This window comes from Fistularia commersonii, chromosome 18, assembly GCF_037954325.1.
Source record: "Fistularia commersonii isolate RoL2024-O1a breed Wild chromosome 18, RoL_Fcom_v1.0, whole genome shotgun sequence".
In the NCBI taxonomy this organism is placed as follows: Eukaryota; Metazoa; Chordata; class Actinopteri; order Syngnathiformes; family Fistulariidae; genus Fistularia; species Fistularia commersonii.
This window is the reverse complement of record NC_141301.1, coordinates 1,028,545-1,039,554: the sequence shown is the minus strand read 5'-3', so window position 1 is coordinate 1,039,554 and position 11,010 is coordinate 1,028,545. Positions and strand designations below refer to the sequence as shown.

The following is an 11,010-nucleotide window of genomic DNA, read 5'->3' as shown; positions in this document are numbered from 1 at the left end:
CAATCATAAATGTTAAGACACCGATTTATTTATAAATATTCAATTATGAATATATACATATACTCATAATCGAACGATTTCCTTATAAACTTTCAATTTATTTATAATCTGTAATAAATATACAGATTTATTCATTTAAAAACCCATAATTATTCTGATTTATTTTAAATATTCAAATTTATTTGTAAAAATTCCATGTTATGAGAGTGATTTGTGTATAAATATTCAGTTATGAATATACAGATTTATTAATTATATTCTGATTTCTTAATAAACTTTCAGTTGTCAATATACAGATTAATTTATAAATATTCAATTGAAAATATGATTTTTTTTTCATAATATACGATTTCTTTAAAAACTTTCAATTATAAATATGCAGATGAATTTATAAATATTCAATTGTGAAAATACAGATTTATTTTCCAAAATGTACTATTTCTTTCAAAACTTTCAATTATGAATATCCAGATTAATTTATAAATATTCAATTATAAATACACAGATTTATTTATAAAAAGCTTACCATGATTATTCAGATTATTTTAGGTATTCAAATACATTTATAGATATTCAATTATAAATCTACAGATTTATTCATCATATACCGATTTCTTTATAAATATTCAGTTGGAAATATAAAGATTCATTTATAAATATTAAGCTAAAAATACACAGATTTATTTATCATGAGCCGTTTCTTTTTTTTAAATAAACAGTTAATATCCATAAATCTCGGCGGAACAAAAACAAACAGATTCGAAACCAAAACCGGAAGTGACGAAACGCGCGACTCGCCGCCTCCCTTCTCGCTCTGCGACTTTCATAACTTCTCTCCGCGTCTTGTAAACATTAACCGGTCTGACCTGACGGGAACCCTGGAGCTCCACGAGGAGGCAGAGGCGCGGTATCTTCTGGAAGGAGCACCATGGATCTCAGCAGCTTGTTGTTCTCGGCGCTGGTCGCCGCCCTCCTGTGGCTCCTGGCCCGCCGGCGCGCCGGGAAGCGGCCCCTGCCGCCGGGGCCCCGCGGCCTGCCGCTCCTCGGGAACCTGCACCAGCTGGACAAGAAGGCTCCGTTCAGAACGTTCCTGAAGGTACCGAATCCTTCTTTATTGTTGCTGCTGTTAATTGTGGACTTCCGGTCTGACGTGGCGGGGCTCTTGTGACCCCCTGCTGTGGCCCCTCCAGCTCAGCCAGACCTACGGCCCGGTGATGATGGTGCACCTGGGCCAGCAGAGGATGGTGGTCCTGACGGGGTTGGCGGCGGTGAAGGAGGCGCTGGTGGACCAGGGGGAGGACTTCACCGGGAGGGGACCCGTCCCCTTCCTGCTCCGGGTGACCCGGGGCTTCGGTAACTAGACCAGGAGGTGGAACCTCCAGCCTGGAGGGGACGCTCACCCCTGGAGTCCAAAGTACCAGCACATTGACCAATCGGTGTTTTCGTCCCCTTTGGACTTTTCCCTCCAGGGTGAATCCACCTCCTCCAGTTAACCCTATTCTCCAGATCCTCCTCTCACACCAACTTCATGTGCTCTTTCACTACGTCCATGTATCTTCTCTTTGGTCTTCCTGTAGACCTCCAATTCCAGCATCCGTCTACCAATATATTCACTCTTCCTCGTCTGTCCATGACCCAACCATCTCAGTCTGGCTCCTCTGACCTTCTCCAAAACATCTGATGTGTGCTGTCCCTCTGATGGACTTATTCTTGATCCTCTCCATCCTGGTCACTCCCAAAGAGAACCTTAATATCATCATCTCTGCGACCTCCAGCTCTGCTTCCTGGCTTTTCCTCATTGCCGCTGTCTCCAAACCATCCCTGGTTTCTTCTTTCTTCTCCTTGATCTCCACTCCCTGTAGCCTCACCTTCCCAGCAGGGTTCCTCTCATTCACACACGTTTTCTGTCTTGTTGGGACTAACCTTCATTCCTCTCTTTTCCAGAGCATACCTCCACATCTCTAGATTTTCCTCAACCTGTTCCCTGCTCTCACTACAGATCACAATGTCATCTGCAAACATCATGGTCCAGGGGGGTTCCTGTCTTACCTCATCAGCTCAGAGCTGATCCCTGATGGAGTCCCACCTCCGCCTTGAACTTCTACAGCACATCTCACCACTGTCTCACAGCTAGCATACATGTCCTGCACCAGTCTAATATACTTCTCTACCACTCCAGACTTTCTCATACAATACCAGAGTTCCTCTCTTGGCACTCTGGGGGGAGTTTACATGTAGATTGTTTATATTGCGACTATAATAATAAACGTGAACCCACTGTGTCCTCATATGCAACTTTATTAGCAGCTTCCTTGTAAAATTGCACCAACAACATAACATGAGTATAATGAAGCCTTCTTTGCCAAGTAGAACAAGTAGAACTCCTGGTGTTTGTGAAAATCTTTCTTTTTCTTGGAAGTTGTAGGCTCCTCTTCTGTCTCTTCACTAGACCTTTCCCCCTTCGGAAAGAAACTTTCCATCTGACGTCTGTTTTTATACTTATCTTGCTAGCTTGTGGGTTACATTTTTGGCTCTCAAGTGACTGAGATGTAACCGTGAGATTACAGTCATTTTTCAAAAGATTGTTCAGACTTAGATAATAAATCCAACGGAAATAATTGATCATTTCTTGGGCGGCCCGCTACCAATCAATCCACGGACCGGTAGCGGTCCGCGACTTGCGAGTTGGGGACCACTGCTATCTTTTTGTCTTTTGCTATCTTTTAACTGTCTCAAATATTGATACTGTCATTGTTGTACTGCTGTGACAGAAGAATTTCCCCTATGGAGATCAATAAAGTATGTCTTATCTTATTTTTGGACCCATCAGGCAAAAGTGGGCATTTTCCACGGCACAGCGGTTGAGAAACACTGCTCTAGATAATGACCGAATGTATGTTTTCATGGTGATTTCATTCACCCCCTCCCTGTCTCCTGAGGCCTGGCCATCAGTAATGGGGAGCGCTGGCGGCAGCTGAGACGCTTCACCCTTACGACACTCAGGGATTTTGGGATGGGACGCAAAGCCATGGAGACGTGGATCCAGGAGGAGGGCAAACACCTGGTGGCCCGGATCCGACAGAGCGCAGGTACCTCCGGTTATCTTCACTGCGTTCTCACAACCCGGTGTGCTTCAGTCCTGGAGTAGAATTGTGTTGTCCTTCCTCAAGCGACCCCCTTCGACCCCACCTTCTTCCTGAGCTGCTCGGTGTCCAACATCATCTGCTGCCTGGTGTTTGGCGAGCGCTTTCTCTATGAGGACCACCGCTTCCTGCACCTCCTGCAGATCATCAACAATACCCTCAAGTTCGGCAGCAGCCCCCGGGGTCAGGTGAGATGTTGGCGAAGAGATGGATGGTGGTGACGGTGGAGGTTGCCATGAAGGTCTGTAACGCCGCCCTCGTCCATCCCAGCTGTACAACATCTTCCCTCGCCTGATGGAGCGGCTGCCCGGCCCTCACCACACTGTGTTTGCCAATCTGGAGAAGCTGAGGGAGTTCATCATGGAGAAGATCCAGGAGCACCAAGAGACGCTGGACAGTGACGTCCCCAGGGACTACATCGACTGCTTCCTCACCAGAATGCAGAAGGTGCGTATGTGGAATGCAGCTCGAGCATACCGGTACACTCCATGGCCAAAGGTATTTGCTCACCTGCTTTGACTCGCATATGAACTTAAGTGACCTCCCATTCCTAATCCATAAGCTTCAATATGACGCAGGTCCACCCATTGCTGCTAGAACAGCTTCAACTCTTCTGGGAAGGCTGCCAGCAAAGTTCAGGAGAACCTGGTGGGAATTTTTGACCATTCTTCCAGAAGCACATTTGTGAGGTCACACACTGATGTTGGACGAGACGATCTAGCTTTCAGTCTCTGCTTGAATTCATCCCAAAGATGTTGAGGTTGGAACTCTGTGCAGGCCAGTCAAGTCTATGTCTTTATGGACCTTGCTTAGTGCACTGGTGCACAGTCATGTTGGAAAAGGAAGCGGCCAGCTCTAAACTGTTCCCACAAAGTTGGGAGCATGGAATTGTCCAAAATGTCTTGGTATGCTGAAGCTCTGAGAGTTCCTTTCACTGGAACGAAGGGGCCAAAAACAACCCCGCACCATAATCCACCAAACTTCACATTTGGCACAATGCAGTCAGACCAGTAGCGTTCTCCTGCCAACCGCCAAACCCAGACCCGTCTATCAGATCGGCAGATGGAGAAGCGCGATTCGTCAGTCCAGAGAAGGCATCTCCACTGCTCGAGAGTCCATTGGCAACATGCTTTACACCACTGCATCCCTGTAGTGTGGCTTGGATGCAGCTGCTCGAGCATGGAAACCCATTCCATGAAGCTCTCTGCGCACTGTTCTTCAGATAATCTGAAGGCCACATGACGTTTGCAGAGCCTGAAGTGATTGACTCTGCAGACAATAAGCTGACCCCACTCCATCAAATTACGTGATCTACCACTTGGTGGCTGAGTTGCTGTCGTTCACATTATTTGTGTGGTTGAGCGGATACTTTTGGCCATTTACTGTATCATACATATTGGCACCAGTTTTTCAGACATCATATCGCAATGGCCACTTGTTCTCCACAGGAGAAGAACATCCCAACCACCGAGTTCCACTACGACAACCTGGTGTCCACCGTCCTGAACCTCTACCTGGCCGGAACCGAGACCACCAGCACCACCATCAGATTTGCGCTCAACGTTCTGATGAAGCATCAGAAGATACAAGGTTGGTCTTGCTGGAGGGAAAAAAAAACCCTCCCACAGGTTCCTCACCTGGTTCCTGCAGGTGGGATCTTCACTGGGTTTCTAGAACAATCACAGTCAAACTAATTTGGGTTGCAAGACAAGTGAATGATGATCAGCGCGTCGGCCCGTGAGTGGGTCAGCGGTGAAGCATCTGCGTGGTCTTCTCCTCGCAGAGGGGATGTATCAGGAGATCGACACCGTGATTGGACATGAGCGCCCTCCCAACATGGAGGACAAGAAGTCCCTCCCCTTCACCGACGCCGTGCTCCATGAGGTCCAACGTGTCTTGGATATCGTCCCCATGAACATCCCTCACTACGCCCTGCAGGACATCTCCTTCAGGGGCTTCCTCATCCCCAAGGTAGCCTCGCCCTCTGACGTGACTTGGAAAGGAGAACGTTCCTCAGGTTGATGGCAGATGTTCTGCATCCCAACAGGACACGCTGGTCATCCCGCTGCTGCACTCTGTGCTAAAAGAGGAGCAGCAGTGGGCTACACCCTGGTCCTTCAACCCCCAACACTTCCTGGACCAGAACGGCAGCTTTGTGAAAAACCCGGCGTTCATGCCGTTCTCCGCAGGTGGGTCACCTGAAGTTCTCTACTTGTTTAACTGAACAGCTCTTTTTCCAGGTCCACTCCACACGGAGTCCCCAAACCAGCCAGCAGGTCCACTAAGGACTAAAGTGTCCGTAGGAGTTTGTGGTCGGAGGTGTCCACATGACCATACTTGTTCTTGAGTGCCGTCAGCCATATTTGTTTCTGAGCGCCGTGTTCTCCACTGGTCCTCAGGGAAGCGTGCATGTGTCGGGGAGTCTCTGGCCCGCATGGAGCTCTTCCTCTTCATGGTGTCGCTGCTGCAGCACTTCCACTTCTCCCACCCGGACGGGCCGGACGCCGTGGACCTCAGCCCCGAGTACAGCAGCTTTGCCAATCTGCCTCGCAGGTACCACATCCTGGCCACGCCGCGCCGGCCCTGACCTCCCCGGGCGGCCCGTCCGCACTTACACCCGACTCAGACTTCGTCGATTCAGACCAAAACAGCAATTTCTTCACGTCCCTGGATCCCCCTTTCTAGCAATTAATCACTCATGAGCCTGAGCTTCAACGCCAAATGTTCACCTTTTTATTTTACATCACGATGGGCCTCGGAACCGTGCGCCAATAAAATCAAAGCTTCAGTCGTCCGGGTGGTATTGTGATTCAGAGAAAACAGCTCTGCCTTCCTGTGGCCGCACGGTACGTCCGCTATCCTTTGGGTGCTCTCTATTTCCTGGAGCGCTGCCCCTTCTTCTGAGCCTCCTTAGATGTTAGGTAGGTGACATTTTTGCTTCACCTGTTTCTTGACGTCGGGCGCCGGCGAGATGTTGCTGTGCGGGAGCTGCGGGAGGTACTGGGCCTGGGAGGAAAGCGGCGGCAGCGGGTTAGCATGGCGACTTTCCAGCTCCCCTCCCTCAACCGGCCTCGGGTACGTACCCCTGCTTGCCGGCGCCGAGAGCCCTTATCGTGGCGCCGCCCCGGGCGCTCGCCCTCGCGGCCGCCTGCGCCACCTTCCTCCAGGAAGTACGGCAGCTCCAGGAGCTCCTCGCAGGAGAGGCGGAAGGAGGGGTCCATCACCAGGCACGACTGCTCGCACAGGAAATCAAGATGTTTCACACTGGTGGACTCAACTGCCCCCACATTGCACACACTCACACACACACCTTCATGACTTGGAGAGCGTGGGGCGACACCGTGGAGAAGCGTTTCTCCAGCGTCTCCTGAGAAGACACGGAAACAAGTGAAAGAGCGTCGGCGCCCCCCAGTGGCGGCGTCTCCGCGGCGACGGCACTCGTACCGTGATATCGGGTTCGGGGATGCTGACCCCGCTGAAGAAGACGTTGGAGCGGAACACCTGCTGGTGGCGGGCGATCAGGTCACCTGGGAGGGGGCAGAGGGGAGCGGACATCAAATTTCCCACTGATTGTGATGTTCACGTTCTTCTAGAAAAATCCCTTGTTCTACTTTTTGCAACTTCATTCAAGGTGCCATGATCTTCACCTCACTCTGATACGCGATGTGTTGTTATTACACAGTTATTAACATGTAATAAGCATGTAATAACCGTAATACCAATTTCACTTTCACAAATTTTTGGAGTTTTCCCCGCGTACCGAGGGTTTTCCGGATCAGGTACAGCTGGTCCACGTCGGACTTCCCGGGCCAAAGCGGACTCCCGCAGAGCAGCTCGGCGAAGACGCAGCCTAGCGCCCATACGTCCACTGGCGGCCCGTACTGGGTGTCGCCCACCAGAAGCTCCGGGGCGCGATACCAGCGGGTCGCCACGTAGTCCGTGTAGTCGTCTTCTGGCCCGGCTGAGTCCACACACACACACACACACACACACACACACACACACAGAGCCGCCGTGCTAAATAATGAAGGCTAACTGAGGAGTGCATCGGCAAGGACGGGATCACAAGGGTGCAGAAACCCAACGCTGCTGCTCTTTGAGGAGCCGGCTGGAGGTGACATCAGCGCTACGCTGAATTAATCATCAGTGGCGTACGTGTGTGTACGTGTGTGTGTATGTGTGTGTGTATGTGTGTGTGTGTGTGTGTACGCATGTTGAGCGAGAAGGAAGGGGTACGTACTCAGAATGCGGGCGAAGCCGAAGTCGCAGAGTTTGACGATCCCGGTCTTGGTCAGGAGGATGTTCTCTGGCTTCACGTCCCGGTGGATGCACTGAAACACACACACACACACACACACACACACACACACACACACATGGTAGAACAACCGTTTCAAATCTGGGGTTCTATGATGAGGAACACCCCCCTCCCTCCTCTCTTGAGAACCTGGTTCCACTCTATGCCTTCAAAAAGGAGAGCTTTATATTTTTTGGGGGTCCAGATGGTTGGTGGGTCCCGGGGTGCAGGAGGTCCAGGAGGTCCAGGAGGCCCAGGAGGCCTGGTGTTTGTAGAGACCCTGCAGGACCAGCTGGTTTTTGGTCGATGGAGTTTGACCTCTTTGGCTGAGATGGAACTCAAACTTAAGCTACTTCAGAAACTTCCTCCTACACAGAAGTCAAGTTCTCAAGAGGAACTTGATCTCCATCTTTGGAGGTTTGCAGGTCTTCCTGGCCTGGTTCAGGGACTGTAAAGATCTTCTGTCTCCCTGGACCCCCTGAGTGGCAAAGACCTGGGGGGAGAAGCTCCTGCCCACTGTGCCTCTACCGACCATGTGCACGGCCTAGGACTTCTTCAGAGGTGAGGATGTTGTGAAGTGTTGATGGCACCAGAAACCCTCATGAACGTGCTGATGAAGGTCTGCTGGGTTGGAAAGGGTTGTCACAGGTGGACCATCTGGGAGAGAACCCTGGCCCTTTAAACCCTCACCAGAAGTCCTAATCCTGCAATCCAGGAGGACATCATCCGGGCTTGGCTGAAGAACCTTAACAATTTTGGGGGTCTCTTTGGTGAAAGAAGCCACCTGGTGCTGTGGACAGAAGCTCATCTGTGGTGGACAATTCAGGAGGACCTGGAGCAGCTCCTCACTCTCCAAGTGGACCAACCAGTGTGTGCGTTGGATGGATTTGGTCGAACTTCACAAACACCAATGATCACCTGGGCGGACCGTACCAAAACACGGGGATGGGGGGAACCTGAGGAGAACCCAAGTACCGAAGGAACGTGCTAGAACCTACTGACGTTGTGTCTGTGGCAGAAGTTGACAGCCTGCAGCGTCTGCCAGACGATGCTCCTCAGCTGAGCCTCCGGGACCCTGTGGAGCAAGATGGAGCGTTGGTTTCAACCGTTGCCCCTGGCAACCTCTGACCTGTCTCCAGAATGGGCCGGGTTGTCATGGTTACCCGCGGGGATGCTTCTCCAGCTCGTTCAGGACCGTCTGCTCGCAGAACTCGAAGACCAGGTGGAGGCGACGCTTCCTCCTGAAGACCTCCAGCAGGTTGACCAGGTTGATGTGCTTCAGCTGCTGTGGGACAGAAAGGGGCGTGGCCAAAATCAGGGGGCGTGGCCACGATTGTACGTTGCCCAATCGCGGCTAGCTCACGAGAGTCTGGTCCCGCCAGGCGACTTCGGCAGCTTCTGGACGCACACGAGGAGGTTCGCGCAACGTCACACCAGCACATCGCCGTCAAGCTAACGTTAGCTTAGCTAAGACCCCATGTAGAACCAGATCACACGGCAGTGACATCATATACCTGTTTGTTTATTCATGTGACCAAGCAGTTGACCGAATAGTACTCCAGGCACTATGAGCTTTACCTCCAAGTACTACGTCTAGTAATTCAAGAACTACATCGTTTACCTCAAAGTACGACGTCTAGCACTTCAGGAACTACAACCTTTACTTCCAAGTACTACAACTAGTATATCGAGAACTACGACCTTTACTTCCAAGTACTACAACTTGCGTGTCCAAGAGCTACGTATGACACGATTGTCATCAGTTGTACCTGATGGAAAGTAACCAATAAGTATTTCTAACAGGGTGGACAGGTACCTTCAGCATACGTATCTCCCTCAGGGCGATCTTCTTGATCACAGGGTCGTCCTCTGACTCCACGAATTTCTTGACGGCCACAATCTGGTCGGTGTCCCGGTGCCTGCACTTGAACACAACGCCGTACGAACCCTCTCCGATCTTGGCCAGCTTCTCGTATTTCTCCATGGAAGGTCCAAAGACGGGGCGGGTGGGTCTTCTGGTGGAGGTCACCTGTCCACAGGCTTACGGTTCAAACCCCGCCTCCTTTCAGGACTTCTTGTGCCCACGCCTTCCTTCTCTTCTTGTATTGCAGAGTTGTATGCCTATTTTGGAGGGGCGGTAACCGGGCACTTCTGGTCTTGTAGAGAGGGGAGGTGAGGATTTTGGCTCCGTGAAAACAGCTATCCCAGGCAGGTAGAGACGCTCCTGCTCCCCCCTCGGCTTCCCCCGTCCCGTTGTGTTGCCTCTCTAGCCCCGTCCGAGCCCCTCCCACCCCTCTGTACACAGTCCACTTGTTGCCCCGGGTGACAGCAGCGCGCAGACGCAGTGCCGCGCACTGCTAGCGTTCAGACGCTGTCGCCATGGATACCCCCCCCCATATACTCCTACTGTGTACTTCACCGGTGTACTACCACTGCACACACTACTGCGTACTTCAACAGTGTACTTCAACCCTTAACTCCTGTGCTGAACTCCCACATGTACTCCTACTCCACACACTACTGTGTACTTCAACGATGTACTACCACTGCTCACTCTACTGTGTACTTCAATGGTGTACTACCACTGCTCACTACTGTGTACTTCAACGGTGTACTTCAACCCTTAACTCTCCTGTCCTGAACTCCCACATGTACTCCTACAGTGTACTTCAGCTTGTGTACCCGGACCGTGTACTCCTACTGTGTACTTCAACAGTGTATTTCAACCATGTACTTCTACCTCATACTCCCACTTTTTAATCCTACTGTGTACTTCAACCATGTACTCCTCCCTCATACTCCCACTGTGTACGCCTACCATGTACTTCCACATGTACTCCTACTGTGTACTTCAACCACGTATTCCTACCTCATGCTTCGGCTGTGTACTCGTACCATGTACTCCCACTGTGTACTGCGACTGTGTACTCCTATGCGTACTCCCATCATGCACTCCCACCGCATACTGTACAGCGTCCACTTTGTACTCCCACTGAGTACTTCAACCATGTGCTCCTAACTCATACTCCCATTGTGTACTCTTACCATGCACTCCAAACTTGTACTCTGATGCCCGTGTATTCCTACCATATGATCACACTTTGTACTACTGTGTAGTCCTATCATGTACTCACACCGTGTACTGCAATATCTTTGTACTCCCACTGTGTACTCCTGCTGTGTACTCCTACCTTGTACTTCAGCCATATACTCCCACCATGTACTCTGACGCCTGTGTACTCCTGTGACAGGATACACACAAATATATTTACATGAAATACACCTTTAAAAGAAAAAATAAAATTAAATTAAAATGATGAAGTGGTAAAAATAAAAAATAAAACTGACAAATTGGCAAAAAATAAGCAGTACAAATAAGAGACAAAGTGAAAAAAAATAAAGTGGAAAAGATAAAAAATATAAGGGATGAAGTTGCGAAAATAAAACATAAAAGTGACAAAGTGGTAAAAATTAAAAATTCAAATGACAAAGTGGTAAAATAAAAAATTTAAGTGACAAAGTTGTAAAAATAAAAAAATTAAAGTGATGAAGTTGCGTAAACAAAAAAAT

General features: G+C 49.9%; 2 protein-coding genes across 3 annotated transcripts; one reads left to right on the top strand and one right to left on the bottom strand.

Moving 5' to 3' along the window:
- Window positions 1-822: 822 nt before the first annotated feature.
- Window positions 823-5,937, top strand: cyp2y3 (cytochrome P450, family 2, subfamily Y, polypeptide 3). Its single transcript, XM_086165071.1, has 9 exons — window positions 823-1,096; window positions 1,191-1,353; window positions 2,940-3,089; window positions 3,171-3,331; window positions 3,414-3,590; window positions 4,592-4,733; window positions 4,927-5,114; window positions 5,191-5,332; window positions 5,543-5,937. The coding sequence occupies exons 1-9, from the start codon at window positions 929-931 to the stop codon at window positions 5,728-5,730; spliced, it is 1,479 nt and encodes a 492-aa protein (XP_086021197.1). The 5' UTR covers window positions 823-928; the 3' UTR covers window positions 5,731-5,937.
- LOC147224107 (cyclin-dependent kinase-like 1) lies at window positions 5,853-9,714 on the bottom strand. 2 transcript variants are annotated; one of them, XM_086165074.1, is made up of 9 exons: window positions 9,257-9,714; window positions 8,604-8,725; window positions 8,443-8,515; window positions 7,384-7,474; window positions 6,904-7,104; window positions 6,588-6,670; window positions 6,454-6,510; window positions 6,227-6,376; window positions 5,853-6,149 (listed from the first exon to the last, which is right to left on the bottom strand). In XM_086165074.1, exons 1-9 carry the CDS (start codon window positions 9,422-9,424, stop codon window positions 6,054-6,056), a joined length of 1,041 nt encoding a protein of 346 aa, XP_086021200.1. In that variant the 5' UTR covers window positions 9,425-9,714; the 3' UTR covers window positions 5,853-6,053. The 2 variants fall into 2 exon arrangements, with proteins under 2 accessions (XP_086021200.1, XP_086021202.1); XM_086165076.1 differs by lacking the exon at window positions 6,904-7,104 and having other exon boundaries at window positions 9,257-9,707.
- Window positions 9,715-11,010: the final 1,296 nt, after the last annotated feature.

Bases quoted from the DNA above. Each gene is read 5' to 3' on its own strand.
- LOC147224107 (XM_086165074.1), bottom strand. From the start codon at position 9,424: ATGGAGAAATACGAGAAGCTGGCCAAGATCGGAGAGGGTTCGTACGGC. The intron at 8,726-9,256 runs GTACCTGTCCAC...TCTGTCCCACAG, and splicing joins GGGAGATACGTATGCTGAAG to CAGCTGAAGCACATCAACCT. The intron at 6,377-6,453 runs GTGTGTGTGTGA...CTGTGCGAGCAG, and splicing joins ACGCTCTCCAAGTCATGAAG to TCGTGCCTGGTGATGGACCC.
- cyp2y3 (XM_086165071.1), top strand. From the start codon at position 929: ATGGATCTCAGCAGCTTGTTGTTCTCGGCGCTGGTCGCCGCCCTCCTG. The intron at 1,097-1,190 runs GTACCGAATCCT...TGGCCCCTCCAG, and splicing joins CGTTCAGAACGTTCCTGAAG to CTCAGCCAGACCTACGGCCC. The intron at 4,734-4,926 runs GTTGGTCTTGCT...TTCTCCTCGCAG, and splicing joins GAAGCATCAGAAGATACAAG to AGGGGATGTATCAGGAGATC.